This window comes from Procambarus clarkii, chromosome 5 (genome assembly GCF_040958095.1).
Source record: "Procambarus clarkii isolate CNS0578487 chromosome 5, FALCON_Pclarkii_2.0, whole genome shotgun sequence".
In the NCBI taxonomy this organism is placed as follows: domain Eukaryota; kingdom Metazoa; phylum Arthropoda; class Malacostraca; order Decapoda; family Cambaridae; genus Procambarus; species Procambarus clarkii.
In genome coordinates, this window is record NC_091154.1 from 56825537 (window position 1) to 56841282 (window position 15746).

A 15746-nucleotide genomic window follows, 5' to 3' on the forward strand; every position below is an offset into this window, starting at 1 on the left:
GGTGTGTTAAGTTAGGGTGTGTTAGATTAGGGTGTGTTAGGTTACAGTGTGTTAGGTTATGGTTTATTACGTTAGGTTGTGTTAGATTAGGGTGTGTTAGGTTACGGTGTGTTAGGTTATGGTGTGTTAAGTTAGGGTGTGTTAGATTAGGGTGTGTTAGGTTACAGTGTGTTAGGTTATGATTTATTACGTTAGGTTGTGTTAGATTAGGGTGTGTTAGGTTACGGTGTGTTAGGTTATGGTGAGTTAGGTTAGGGTGTGTTAGAGTAGGGTGTGTTAAGTGAGGATGTCTTTGGTTAGGGTGAGTCAGGTTAGGGTTTTGGGTTAGACTAAGTACTCTGGTGCTCTTGGAAATTGCTGTACAGTACTTTAGTGAAAAAGTTAGAGAAATGCTGCTGGAACAACTGAAGTGAGTGATTACCAACGCGTCCTCTTGACTCATGCGTCTCACTTTGTACTTTATGGGCCCCAACGTACATATTAGGTAGTGCTATGGAAAATAACAGCTCACAGACTTAAGGGTTTTCTATGCATCGGTAGGTTAGCTTAGGTGGAGTTCTTGCACCTTGTATTTTATCCTTCCAGGCAAATCAGGATAACTTGCTGCCTAGTAGCTGAGATGCCGCTGAGCAGCTGCTGTGCCACTGAGGAGCAGCTGCTGTGCCGCTGAGGAGCAGCTGTTGTGCCGCTGAGGAGCAGCTGCTGTGCCGCTGAGGAGCAGCTGCTTTGCCGCTGAGGAGCAGCTGCTGTGCCACTGAGGAGCAGCTGCTATGCCGCTGAGGAGCAGCTGCTGTGCCACTGAGGAGCAGCTGCTGTGCCACTGAGGAGCAGCTGCTGTGCCGCTGAGGAGCAGCTGCTGTGTCGCTGAGGAGCAGCTGCTGTGCCGCTGAGGAGCAGCTGCTGTGCCGCTGAGGAGCAGCTGCTGTGCCGCTGAGGAGCAGCTGCTGTGCCGCTGAGGAGCAGCTGCTGTGCCGCTGAGGAGCAGCTGCTGTGTCGCTGAGCAGCAGCTGCTGTGCCGCTGAGGAGCAGCTGCTTCGTCGCTGAGCAGCTGCTGTGCCGCGGAGCAGCTGCTTTGCCGCTGAGGAGCAGCTGCTGTGCCGCGGAGGAGCAGCTGCTGTGCCGCGGAGCAATTGCTGTGCCGCTGAGCAGTTGCTGTGCCGCTGAGAAGCGCTGCTGTGCCGCTAAGGAGCAGCTGCTGTGCCGCTGAGCAGCAGCTGTGCCGCTGAGCAGCTGCTGTGCCGCGGAGCAGCTGCTTTGCCGCTGAGGAGCAGCTGCTGTGCCGCGGAGGAGCAGCTGCTGTGCCGCGGAGCAATTGCTGTGCCGCTGAGCAGTTGCTGTGCCGCTGAGAAGCGCTGCTGTGCCGCTAAGGAGCAGCTGCTGTGCCGCTGAGCAGCAGCTGTGCCGCTGAGCAGCTGCTGTGCCGCGGAGCAGCTGCTTTGCCGCTGAGGAGCAGCTGCTGTGCCGCGGAGGAGCAGCTGCTGTGCCGCGGAGCAATTGCTGTGCCGCTGAGCAGTTGCTGTGCCGCTGAGAAGCGCTGCTGTGCCGCTAAGGAGCAGCTGCTGTGCCGCTGAGCAGCAGCTGTGCCGCTGAGCAGCTGCTGTGCCGCTGAGCAGCAGCTGTGCCGCTGAGCAGCTGCTGTGCCGCTGAGCAGCAGCTGTGCCGCGGAGCAGCTGCTGTGCCGCTGAGAAGTTGCTGTGCCGCTGAGAAGCGCTGCTGTGCCGCTGAGGAGCAGCTGCTGTGCCGCTGAGCAGCAGCTGTGCCGCTGAGCAGCTGCTGTGCCGCTGAGGAGCAGCTGCTGTGCCGCTGAGCAGCTGCTGGGCCGCTGAGCAGCTGCTGTTCCGCTGAGCAGCTGCTGTGCCGCTGAGCAGCAGCTGCTGTGCCGCTGAGGAGCAGCAGCTGTGCCGCTGAGCAGCTGCTGTGCCGCTGAGCAGCAGCTGCTGTGCCGCTGAGGAGCAGCAGCTGTGCCGCTGAGCAGCTGCTGTGCCGCTGAGCAGCAGCTGCTGTGCCGCTGAGGAGCAGCTGCTGTGCCGCTGAGCAGCAGCTGTGCCGCTGAGGAGCAGCAGCTGTGCCGCTGAGCAGCAGCTGTGCCGCGGAGCAGCTGCTGTGCCGCTGAGCAGTTGCTGTGCCGCTGAGAAGCGCTGCTGTGCCGCTGAGGAGCAGCTGCTGTGCCGCTGAGCAGCAGCTGTGCCGCTGAGCAGCTGCTGTGCCGCTGAGGAGCAGCTGCTGTGCCACTGAGGAGCAGCTGCTGTGCCACTGAGGAGCAGCTGCTGTGCCGCTGAGCAGCAGCTGTGCCGCTGAGGAGCAGCAGCTGTGCCGCTGAGCAGCAGCTGTGCCGCGGAGCAGCTGCTGTGCCGCTGAGCAGCAGCTGTGCCGCTGAGAAGCGCTGCTGTGCCGCTGAGGAGCAGCTGCTGTGCCGCTGAGCAGCAGCTGTGCCGCTGAGGAGCAGCAGCTGTGCCGCTGAGCAGCAGCTGTGCCGCTGAGCAGCAGCTGTGCCGCGGAGCAGCTGCTGTGCCGCTGAGCAGTTGCTGTGCCGCTGAGAAGCGCTGCTGTGCCGCTGAGGAGCAGCTGCTGTGCCGCTGAGCAGCAGCTGTGCCGCTGAGCAGCTGCTGTGCCGCTGAGGAGCAGCAGCTGTGCCGCTGAGCAGCAACTGTGCCGCTGAGCAGCTGCTGTGCCGCTGAGAAGTTGCTGTGCCGCTGAGGAGCAGCTGCTGTGCCGCTGAGAAGCGCTGCTGTGCCGCTGAGGAGCAGCTGCTGTGCCGCTGAGCAGCAGCTGTGCCGCTGAGCAGCTGCTGTGCCGCTGAGGAGCAGCTGCTGTGCCGCTGAGCAGCTGCTGTGCCGCTGAGCAGCTGCTGTGCCGCTGAGCAGCAGCTGCTGTGCCGCTGAGGAGCAGCAGCTGTGCCGCTGAGCAGCTGCTGTGCCGCTGAGCAGCTGCTGTGCCGCTGAGCAGCAGCTGCTGTGCCGCTGAGGAGCAGCAACTGTGCCGCTGAGCAGCTGCTGTGCCGCTGAGCAGGAGCTGCTGTGCCACTGAGCAGCAGCTGCTGTGCCACTGAGCAGGCGCTGCTGTGCCGCTGAGCAGCAGCTGCTGTGCCGCTGAGCAGCAGCTGCTGTGCCGCTGAGCAGCAGATGCTGTGCCTGTGACCAGCTACACAAGGAAGTGACGAAGATAAGGTGATAATGGCTCATCAGCGTGAGGCTAGATAAGAGAGACCTCCCACGTGTAGTGCGAGGGTTCACCACAGCTGCTGCAACACTTGTGTACCAGCGTCTTGCTGTTGCTTGTATCACTGTAAGCAAGAATCTCAATCGCGCATCATTGTCTCCTGAGGGCAGCCGCGGGTCGTAGTGCGTAAGTTACTCAAGTGCAGCTTGTGTTTACTGTCATTTACAAGACTGTGATGATCTAGTAGAGTACCAGGGACCTACCCGTCGCCATGCCTAATGTGTGTTTATAAAAAAAACATTGAACTAGTAAAATTGTGCATTTAAGTTAATTATTTCAGCTTTAATGTTTCATTTTATACACAAACATTTGGCACGATGATGGGTAATTCCCTCTCGCCGGTTCCCTCATCGAGCGTTTGAAGCGAATATCTTACCCACGATTTTACCTTCTAATTTTGTGCGGTATAGTTACGTTGACGATATTTTATGGCTGTGGCCGGTTACCCGTGACCAGACTGATTTTATCATTCAACTTATTTCGCTGCTTCCGTCAATTGAATTCACAATTGAGAATGAAGAGAATGGTGTTCTGGTGTCTTTTTTAGACATCATGATTCACAGGATCTGTAGGAGTTTCAAATTCAATCTGTAAAGGTAACCTACCAGTGTGGGCCTGATGGCTTAGTGGACAGCGCTTGGGATTCTTTGTCATAAGGTTCCGTACTCGATTCCCGGCGGAGGAGGAAACAAATGGACAGAGTTTCTTTCACCCTGATGGAGCTGTTTACCTAGCAGTAAATAGGTAGCTAGGAGTTAGACAGCTGCTACAGGCTGCTTCCTGGCGGTGTGTAACAAAAAGGAGGCCTGGTCGACGGGAAGCTAAGCCCCAAAATCATCTCAAGATAACCTCAAGAAGAAGATGTGTGCTCATATCTTCATTTTGACTCAAATCATCATATTCAGGTTAAGCGAGCAGTATTTTCTGGAATGTTTCTCAGAACCTTGAGAGTTTGCAGCCAGGAATTTTTTAATGAAGAAATAACGAAAATATTTGAAATTGGGAAGAAGTTAAAATACCCAAAATCGGTCTTGGGTGTCGCGTTTGGTCAAGCAAATTTGTTTTCAATAAATTGTTTCCTATTGGTTTATTTTAAGTATTATTATTATATTATTTAAAAAAACATAAATTATTGACTTAGTTGCGTTAGTTTAGGAAAGGTTAAGTTAGGTTAGGTTAGGTTAGGTAGGGTTGGTTAGGTTAGGTTAGGTTAGGTTAGGTTAGGTTAGGTTAGGTTAGGTTAGGTTAGGTAGGGTTGATTAGGTTCGGTCATATATCTACGTTAGTTTTAACTACAATAAAAAAAATTGACCTCATACATAATGAAATGGGTAGCTTTATCATTTCATAAGAAAAAAATTAGAGAAAATATATTAATTCATGAAAACTTGGCTTATTAGGCAAATCGGGCCATGTATAGTAGGCTGAGAAGTGCGTTCTGGCTACTAGGTACGACATATGTCTATATATATATATATATATATATATATATATATATATATATATATATATATATAATATATATATATATATATATATATATATATATATATATATATATATATGTCGTACCTAGTAGCCAGAACGCACTTCTCAGCCTACTATGCAAGGCCGGATTTGCCTAATAAGCCAAGTTTTCCTGAATTAATATATTTTCTCTAATTTTTTTCTTATTAAATGATAAAGCTACCCATTTCATTATGTATGAGGTCAATTTTTTATTATTGGAGTTAAAATTAACGTAGATATATGACCGAACCTAACCAACCCTACCTAACCTAACCTAACCTATCTTTATAGGTTAGGTTAGGTTAGGTAGCCGAAAAAGTTAGGTTAGGTTAGGTTAGGTAGGTTAGGTAGTCGAAAAACAATTAATTCATGAAAACTTGGCTTATTAGGCAAATTGGGCCTTGCATAGTAGGCTGAGAAGTGCGTTCTGGCTATTAGGTACGACATATATATATATATATATATATATATATATATATATATATATATATATATATATATATATATATATATATATGTCGTACCTAATAGCCAGAACTCACTTCTTGGCCTATTATGCAGGGCTCTCGTCTTACTTAACTAAGTTAGCAAGGACTTTGTTGTTTCTGGCTAAGTGTAAACATTTTGGCCTATTATGCAAAAAATCATACTGTTTTTTTGGCCAAGAATGCAAACTGGCGATTGTTTATTTGTTTATCACATGGTCACTGTAAAGTAAGATGTTGTCCATTGAATGTAGGAAGATATTTAGATAAAAATGTCAAATGGGGACGATGTACAGATTAATAATGGCCTTAGGAATTGTTTGTACTAGAAATCAGTAGACCGTGGAGCGATATGGTGCTTGAACACTTAGCCGGCATACACTATTATTTAAAACAATTTTGTGTTTATAGAGAGAAAGAGAGAGATAGATTAATAGTTCTCAACTCCTTAAAACATACATAACTGAAACATGCTCATGTCTGAACATTTTGTCCTGCCTCAAAATCACATTGAACAAATAATGTCTTATCCCAGGCCAGCATCCTCTCCGATAAGGATCCTTGGTGGCTCGACCACCAGAAGTTACATCCTGTATACCACTACATTCTCATTTGAACCTAATAGTACTTACCATAACCTAACTTTTTATATAGTCTGTATACGGTAGCTTATTACGAAGCGATAAGCACCCTCCCCTAGGATAGGTTAGGTTAGGTTCCCTAGGTTCAACGCAACCCCCTGTCCCATCATGCCTGGAGGAGACAGCTGGTTGCCCGGAGTAGATGGTAGCAGTGTCAGCTGAATTATATAAATATCAAGTAGTCGCAGGCTACTCTCACATTTTACATCCACTGACGGCCAACCAACACACGCTTCGCTACTCTTCCATCAAATAGAAATTTAGTAGCCACATTCTTACTAATATTTGGAATATTCAGGTGTACAAACTTTTTAAAACCATGGTATCATTATTTCCCTTTAAATCTTTTACATCTTCGATTACATCAAGTTCCCAAATAAAAAAATATGTAGACAAATATTGTTCAGTTGATATAAATATTACATTAGAACCATCTATAATTAAATTAAGATCATCAAACCACAAAATTGTAAATGTTTATGCTATAAATATATTGATGGGTTCTACTCAAGAAGGATATCCTGCGGCATCCCAATTACAATTTATACTGCGAGTCGCAGTTAGGGAGGATGAAAATTATTGTTCTTATGTGTTTGTAGAATTCTTCTCTAACATTGACCAAAGAAGCATCATGTTCTGTGAACATAATTTCAAGTACCCCCATGATCCGGATTACTTAATAGTGCCTATCAAGGGATATAGGTCCTACGCCAAAGATCCTTCCATATTTCTGATGATGATACAAGCTTCCAATCAGGAACGAGAAGCTCTGAGAGAGATAATGATAGCAGACGGAATATCGATTCCATCGCTATGTAGCAAAGTTGATCAGGGTGCGCTGAAAAAGCTTATGTCCCTCAAACAATATTTGAATCGACATTATTATTTTAGGTACATGATGTTTAAAAATATACGTTGGGAATTAACCCGAGATGTGAGAGCTTACGAAGCATGGTTTAAAAATGAAAAATGGCTAAACTACGTTTTTCACAGGATGGAACAACATAAACCCTATTGTTTATATATAAAACAAAGTCATAGCTACCCTCGTCAAGATATAATTTATAGGGACCCCAACCATAAACTTGAATCTAATTCTTATTTTTGGGGGGTACCCGAATATCGTAATAAATGGTCTGAAAATTATATAATTCGGGTTTTCAGTGATGGTGATGAAAAGTGTGATGATATATGTGATATTACGCTAGGAAACCTTGACCGAATTTATCATTTAAATTTGGCGAAGGGGGAATTAATTGCTCGAATAGTGGTGAAAGAATACGGATCATTTTATGTAGAAAAGGTAAAATGCGTACTTTTCATAACCCGAAATCCCCATCTCTTTATGGACCTCATTCAAATGGGAGAAAAGGAAGAAATCTGTCGTTTTATTATAGAAGATGAAGGTTTATCATCATCATCATCACCACCACCTCCATATAAAAACACCTACAACCCAAATAGTTTGCAGGCAATGTGCGTCAATCAATTTGTGAATTCCTTTTTGGATACTACTAGAATGGGATATTGGACCGTGGCCTACTTACGTAGAGCAATCAACACCAACCCTAACATTCCTGATTTTTTAAAACCCCAATTAATCAACGAAGTTCAACGGAATCTAATGATTAGATCGTGGGAAAGAGCAGTGGCAGATGAAACAACTACTGAACTTTTATTTAAATAAGAACAAATTCAATGAAATTGTTTTTTACTGAATTGAAAATATTTGTTTACTATTCTTCTAATAAATAAATCTAAAGTTGGGATTAAATGCTAAAAAAAACATTGATGAATCTTAATAATGTAATAATGTCCAACCAATTAATTCACATATCAATCTTTACATTAGAAAGGGAACTTGAGTGACTGACTGGACTGTGGCCGATGGTAAATTTAACCAGTTCAGTTATCATTTTCTGCACTTCAGAGTTACGTACTTCTTCCGTTAGTCGCAAGGCAACATTTTGTAAATGATCCACACTATCTTGAAGCCTCGACAATTTAGTTAGCACCTCAATAACAGTTATATGGGTGGTTAATTCATATTGGGGATATTTACTCAAATCTATTGAAGGTTTCGGTAATCTACCTTTGGTTTCCAGGTAATCAAGGCCTTTAAAAATAGAAGTAACGTATTCATCTTTCGTTTTGTATTTATCCTTGTAATCCATCATATCTGGATAAATAAATTCTTCTAATCCATGTGGCCACTCATCACCATTATTACATGATGCCAATATTTTTTGGGTAGCAAGGAGTTCATCATTTGAATAAAAGGTTACTAAAATCTTTCTAAGTTTTGCAGCATCATACTCTTTTTCTAAAGAATAAAATATAGTTGATAATTTCATTTACTGACGATGTCATTATGTATTCGTTTTTGGTAAATGAATGGAATAGTTAAGTGAAATTCTAAATTTTTATTACTTATATACTTCTTACCAAAATTTTATTTCTAATTAGCGACAATAGTCTCTGCAAACTTGTACTTTTAATAATGATTAGTTCCCCTTTTTATACCATTCTACTTAATACTAAATAGCCGCAATTTTGGTTATCTCAATATTTTATTGAGGATACTCTTGGTCTTCAATAGTTTCATCTTTAACACAATATAAAAAAAAAAATACAACTGTCTTCATCACAAGTATGGCCTTTTTTTGTTGCTGAGTGACTTCACAAATGTTCAGCCTGGTTGATTCTCTGACTGAATTCTTCACCACACATATTTGGGATATAGGTTTCATGGCTACTGAATATATTTTATTATATTATTTCCACAAATCAATTTATTGTATTATCTTACCCCAACCAAAATTTGCCCAGACTTTATTTATTAAAAAAAAAAAAACTCAAATAGACAAACCGATAAAATAAAATTGACCTCTCCACCTCAATACAAAACAAAAAAGGATGGTAGATAATGATTTTTTTTTAACAAATCTGGGCAATTAATTAACAATTTTGTGCATTTTTTATTATTTCTTTTACAAAATACAGTGATGATTAACACAGGATAAAAGTTGACAATGGCATAGTAATGGTTTCAGATATCTATTATTCCAACTAAATAATTGAGTCTTATTAATTTTATGGGTAATAATTCTTGCAATGGATTTATCAAAGTCATTTCTAGACAAATTTTGGTCAATTGTTCCAAATTTGGTGGCTACATGAATATAACTCTCTTCAATGTGTTCTAGTTTTTGGTAAATGAATTGTTTGATAGTGAAATTCTAAATTTTTATTACTTTTATACTTCTTGCTAATTTATTTTTCCTAATTTGTGACAATAGTTGCTGAAAACTTGATTCTTGTTGAATCTGTAATTAAATTTTTTTGCTTTAATATACTCACAAAGAGTTGATCAGCTAACATTTTTACTTCATTTTTTTTTTCTTCTAAAGTTATATATAGAAATAGAAATTTAGTAGCCACACTCCTACTAACATTCTGAATATTCAGCTGCACAAAGCTTTTAAAAAACCATTTTATCAATGTTTCCCTTTAAATCTTTTATATCTTCGATTACATCAAGTTCCCAAATAGAAGAATATTTAGACAGAGATAAGTCTTATCTTATAAATATTACTTTAGAACCATGTATAATTAAATTATGGCTATACCCAATTATAATTGTAAATGTTTATGCTATAAAAATATGGATGGGATCTACTCAAGAAGGATATCCTGCCGCCTCCCAATTACAATTTATACTGCGAGTCGTAGTTAGGGATCATGTAAAATATTGTTCTTATATGTTTGTGGAACTCTTCTTTAACATTGACCAAAGAAGCATCATGTTCTGTAAACATAATTTCGAGTTCCCCAAGTATCATTACTTAAAATTGCCTATGACGGGATATAGGTCTTACGCCAAAGATCCTTCCATATTTCTGATGATGATACAAGCATCCAATCAGGAACGAGAAGCTCTGAGAGAGATGATGATAGCAGACGGAATATCGATTCCATCGCCATGTAGCAAAGTTGATCAGGGTGCGCTGAAAAAGCTTATGTCCCTCAAACAATATTTGAATCGGCATTATTATTTTAGGTACATGATGTTTAAAAATATACGTTGGGAATTAACCCGAGATTTGAGAGCTTACGAAGCATGGTTTAAAAAATGAAAAATGGCTAAACTACGTTTTTCACAGGATGGAACAACATAAACCCTATTGTTTACATATAGAACGTTATCGTAGCGACCCTCGTCAAGATATAATTTATAGGGACCCCAACCATAAACTTGAATCTAATTCTTATTTTTGGGGGGTACCCGAATATTGTAATAAATGGTCTGAAAATTATATATTTCGGGTTTTCAGTGATGGTGATGAAAAGTGTGATGATATATGTTGTATTAACATAGGAAACCTTGACCGAATTTATCATTTAAATTTGGCGAAGAGCGAATTAATTGCTCGAATAGTGGTGAAAGAATACGGATCATTTTATGTAGAAAAGGTAAAACGCGTACTTTCATAACCCGAAATCCCCATCTCTTTATGGACCTCATTCAAACGGGAGAAAAAGAAGAAATCTGTCGTTTTATTATAGAAGACGAAGGTTTATCATCATCATCATCACCACCACCTCCATATAAAAACACCCACAACCCAAATAGTTTGCAGGCAATGTGCGTCAATCAATTTGTGAATTCCTTTTTGGATACTACTAGAATGGGATATTGGACCGTGGCCTACTTACGTAGAGCAATCAACACCAACCCTAACATTCCTGATTTTTAAAACCCCAATTAATCAACGAAGTTCAACAGAATCTAATGATTAGATCGTGGGAAAGAGCAGTGGCAGATGAACCAACTACTGAACTTTTATTTTTTTAAGAACAAATTCAATGAAATTGTTTTTTACTGAATTGAAAATATTTGTTTATTATTCTTCTAATAAATAAATCTAAAGTTGGGAGCAAATAATGAAAAAACATTGATGAATCTTAATAATGTAATAATGCCCAACCAATTAATTCACATATCAATCTTTACATTAGAAAGGGAACTTGAGTGACTGACTGGACTGTGGCCGATGGTAAATTTAACCAGTTCAGTTATCATTTTCTGCACTTCAGAGTTACGTACTTCTTCCGTTAGTCGCAAGGCAACATTTTGTAAATGATCCACAATATCTTGAAGCCTCGACAATTTAGTTAGCACCTCAATAACAGTTATATGGGTGGTTAATTCATATTGGGGATATTTACTCAAATCTATTGAAGGTTTCGGTAATCTACCTTTGGTTTCCAGGTAATCAAGAGCTTTAAAAATAGAAGTAACGTATTCATCTTTCGTTTTGTATTTATCATCACGATCCATACTATTTGGATAAATAAATTCTTCTAATCCATGTGGCCAATTGTACCTGTCACCATTATTACATGATGCTAATATTTTTTTGGTAGCTAGGAGTTCATCATTTGAATAAAAGGTTACTAAAATCTTTCTAAGTTTTGCAGCATCATACTCTTTTCTAAAGAATAAAATATAGTTCATAATTTCATTTACTGACGACGTCATTATGTATTCGTTTTTGGTAAATGAATGGAATAGTTAAGTGAAATTCTAAATTTTTCTTACTTATATACTTCTTACCAAAATTTTATTTCTAATTAGCGACAATAGTTGCTGAGATGATGATACAAGTTTACAAGCTCTAAGAAATATATCATAAAACAGGCATTATTATTTACATAGCGAAGGAAGGTGGGGAGGTGGTCGAACCGATTAATAATGTATATATTTCATTAATCAAAACTGTTGAATGATGACAGTGGTGGTTGTGATAATTCCTCTAAATTAAATAATTAGGGTAAAAAAAAGGAAACAATGAGATACTGAATATATTTTATTACATTATTTCCACAAATCAATTTATTGTTAAACTTACTTACCCCAACCAAAATTTTGCCCAGACTTGATTTATTAAAAAAAAAAATATTTTGGTAGATAGTATTTCTTAGTGCATTTTTTATTATTACTTTTACAAAATATAGTGATGATTAACACAGAATAAAAGCTAATTAGAAATAAAATTTTGGGTTGAAGTATATAAGTAATAAAAATTTAGAATTTCACTTAACTATTCCATTCATTTACCAAAAACGAATACATAATGACGTCGTCAGTAAATGAAATTATCAACTATATTTTATTCTTTAGAAAAGAGTATGATGCTGCAAAACTTAAACATATTTTAGTAACCTTTTATTCAAATGATGAACTCCTAGCTACCAAAAAAATATTGGCATCATGTAATAATGGTGATGAGTGGCCATTTGGAGTACAAGGTTTTAATTATCCAGATATGATGGATTATTAAATAAAAGTCCAATAGTTGGTTCTTCTGCCACTGCTCTTTCCCACGATCTAATCATTAGATTCCGTTGAACTTCGTTGATTAATTGGCGTTTTAAAAAAGAAGGAATATTACGGTTAGTGTTGATTGCTGTACGTAAGCAGGCCACGGTCCAATTATTAATATCCAAAAAGGAATTCACAAATTGATTGACGCACATTGCCTGCAAACTATTTGGAGGTGGTGGTGATGATGATGATGATAAACCTTCGTCTTCTATAATAAAACGACAGATTTCTTCCTTTTCTCCCATTTGAATGATGTCCATAAAGAGATGGGGATTTTGGGTTATGAAAAGTACGCGTTTTACCTTTTCTACATAAAATGATCCGTATTCTTTCACCACTATTCGAGCAATTAATTCGCTCTTCGCCGAATTTAAATGATAAATTCGGTCAAGGTTTCGTAGTGTAATACAACATATATCATCACACTTTTCATCACCATCACTGAAAACCCGAAATGTATAATTTTTAGGCCATTTATCACAATATTCGGGTACCCCTAAATGAGATCTAATTTTATAGTTGGGGTCCCTATAAATTATATCTTCACGAGGGTCGTTACAACCAAATTTTTTATGTAAACAATACCGCATATGTTGAAGCATCCTGTCATCAATGCAGGTAAGCCATTTTGTATTTTTCAACCATGCTTCGTAAGCTCTCAAATCTCGGGTTAATTCCCAACGTATATTTTTAAACATCATGTACCTAAAATAATAATGCCGATTCAAATATTGTTTGAGGGACATAAGCTTTTTCAGCGCACCCTGATCAACTTTGCTACATGGCGATGGAATCGATATTCCGTCTGCTATCATCATCTCTCTCAGAGCTTCTCGTTCCTGATTGGATGCTTGTATCATCATCAGAAATATGGAAGGATCTTTGGCGTAAGACCTATATCCCGTGATAGGCAATTTTAAGTCATAATGACAGGGATCCTGGAAATTCTTTCCACAGAACATGATGCTTCTTTGGTCAATGTTAGAGAAGAGTTCAACAAATATATAAGAACAATATCTTTCATGCTCCTTAACTACGACTCGTAGTATAAATTGTAATTGGGATGCCGCAGGATATCTTTTTCGAGTAGATCCCATCCATATTTTTATAGCATAAACATTTACAATTACAATATTGTGTCTAAGAAATGGCTCTAATTTAATTATACATGGTTCTAAAGTAATATTTAAAAGATAAGAATTATCTTTGTCTAAATATTTTTCTATTTGGGAACTTGATGTAATCGAAGATGAAAAAGATTTAAAGGGAAACATTGATAAAATGGCTTTTTAAAAGCTTTGTGCAGCTGAATATTCCGAATGTTAGTAGGAGTGTGGCTACTAAATTTCTATTTCTATATATATAACTTTAGAACTGTTAAATAAAATTAATATACAGGTATTAATAATATAAATTAGTCAATAATAGCATGAATCATGTAAAAAAAAAATAGGTAAATTTGGCTAAATATCCCCAATATAAATTAACTACCCATATAACTGTTATTAAGGTGCTAACTAAAGATAGTGTGGATCATTTACAAAATGTTACCTTGTGATTAATGGAAGAAGTAGGTAACTCTGAAGTGCAGAAAATGATAACTGAACTGGTTAAATCTACCATTGGCCAGAGTCCAGTCAGTCACTTAAGTTCCCTTTCTAATGTAAAGAAATATGTTAATTAATTGGTTGAGCATTATTACATTACTAAGATTCATCAATGGTTTTTATTTATACTTTTAGCATTTGCTCCTAACTTCAAGATTTATTTATTATAAGAATAATAAACAAGTATTTTATAACATAATCAATTCAGTAAAATAGTTTAAAATACTACACAGTGCTTTGTGTCTCTTACACAATCCCAATAAATATGTCACCACTGTTTTAGACACGTGAACGAGTTTCATTAAATAGCAGTGGTCGTCAGCGTCACTAAACCATACAAAATGTATAAATTGAGTTGCCCAATGCTCCTCAATGTGTGTATGTTACAAAAACCTGGTAACGTTGGTTGAGTGATTTTTTTCTACATAGGCTGGGAGGGATGAGAGTAGAAGGCAAGGAGGGAGATACTGCACATTACCTCACCCCTAACACCTCCCCACCTACCCACCTCCTTCCTTCTCTCCTGCTTGATACCTGCCTTCCTCAAGCATAATCAACCAGGCGGCGACGCGACCGTGTTTCCTCAAGACACGAACACTCGAGCAAAACACGTTGGCTTCTCCCGGTAAAAGGGCTTGCAAGCTTTTCAATTTCTTTCCAGTTTACTCCTGGAAAGGCTTAACTGATACTATCTGCGGGCAAAGCGTGTCTACCGCACACGCACACACGCACACGGGGAATTGATAAGAGCCACAGGGACGTTAGAAAGAACTTTTTCAATGTCAGTAGTTAACGGATGGATTGCACTAGGCAGTGGTGTGGTGGAGGCTGACTCCATACACAGTTTCAAATGTAGATATGATAGAGCCCAATAGGCTCAGGAATCTGTACACCAGTTGATTGACAGTTGAGAGGCGGGACCAAAGAGTCAGAGCTCAACCCCCGCAAGGTAAGTAAAATTAGGCGAGTACACAGGGCCTGGCGGCTGAGTGGACAGCGCTCTAGGGTGGTAGTCCTAAGGGCCGGGGTTTGATCCCCAGAAAAAAAAAGCAGAAACAAATGGTCATTTTCTTTCACCCTGGTGCTCCTATTCACCCGGTAGTAAATAGGGAACCACCACGGACAGGAGTACACCCATACACATATTTCACCTCCCTACTGAGAGAGCGGGAAGATGCCCCCCCCCCTTCCCCTCCTTCCCTACTGTGAGAGAGGGAAGATGGCCCCCCCTCCCCTCCTTCCCTACTGTGAGAGCGGGAAGATGCCCCAGCGCCCTCATTTATTGTTCTTTAATGGTTCCCATATTATGGCCAAAGAAGCATAATCCAAGTTTATAATAGGATCTTTTACTAAAGAAGCATAAAATAATGTATATATATCCAACTCATCAAGACATCCCTGCTGGCTCAAGTACTCCAGTGTGACGGCTATTTTGTCATCTATCAATTTATCCAGTTTTTGTGATTTAGCCATAAATGCAGCCTTGCTCCGTTCAGCTATATTATCATCTAATGTCAAATCTTCCACGGCTCTCTTCCAGGAACTAACCATTAGACTCCATTTAAGTTCATCATCGATAAATTGATATTTAAAGGAATCCGGGATCTGGAGGGTGGAAACCATTTCTTCGCACAGAGTGGCCGCTGTCCAACCCCATTCTGTTGTTCTAACATCCAAAAAATAACTTGTAACTGCCCGAGTACATATAGCTCGTAAACGATTGTCATATTTGTGCGGAGATGTTGATAAACCCTTGTCTCGAACGATAAAACTATAAATTTCATCCTTGTTCCCCGTTTGAATAATATCCACAAAGAGTTTGAGATCTCGGTTAGAAAAAGAATACATTCAGATAGTACGTCGAATGGGGTGCTATAAGTTACTATGATCATTTCGA

General features: G+C 40.1%; 1 protein-coding gene and 1 long non-coding RNA gene across 2 annotated transcripts in view; one reads left to right on the forward strand and one right to left on the reverse strand.

The window, feature by feature from the left end:
• Positions 1-607: 607 nt before the first annotated feature.
• LOC138352267 (pneumococcal serine-rich repeat protein-like) lies at positions 608-3182 on the reverse strand. The gene is made up of 2 exons (XM_069304652.1): positions 1221-3182; positions 608-1114 (listed from the first exon to the last, which is right to left on the reverse strand). Exons 1-2 carry the CDS (start codon positions 3180-3182, stop codon positions 608-610), a joined length of 2469 nt encoding a protein of 822 aa, XP_069160753.1.
• Positions 3183-3209: 27 nt separating this feature from the next.
• LOC138351028 (uncharacterized) overlaps positions 3210-15746 on the forward strand; it is a 130253-nt gene continuing 117716 nt past the window's right edge. The window contains exon 1 of the long non-coding RNA XR_011222331.1: positions 3210-3345. This is a non-coding gene — a long non-coding RNA (uncharacterized lncRNA). The remainder of the gene's footprint in view (positions 3346-15746) is intronic.

Excerpts from the sequence above, each read along its gene's own strand:
- LOC138352267 (XM_069304652.1), bottom strand. The coding sequence starts at position 3,182 with ATGAGCCATTATCACCTTATCTTCGTCACTTCCTTGTGTAGCTGGTCA. Across the intron at positions 1,115-1,220 it reads GGCACAGCAGCTGCTCAGCG|CAGCTGCTCCTCCGCGGCAC; the intron begins GCACAGCTGCTG and ends TCCGCGGCACAG.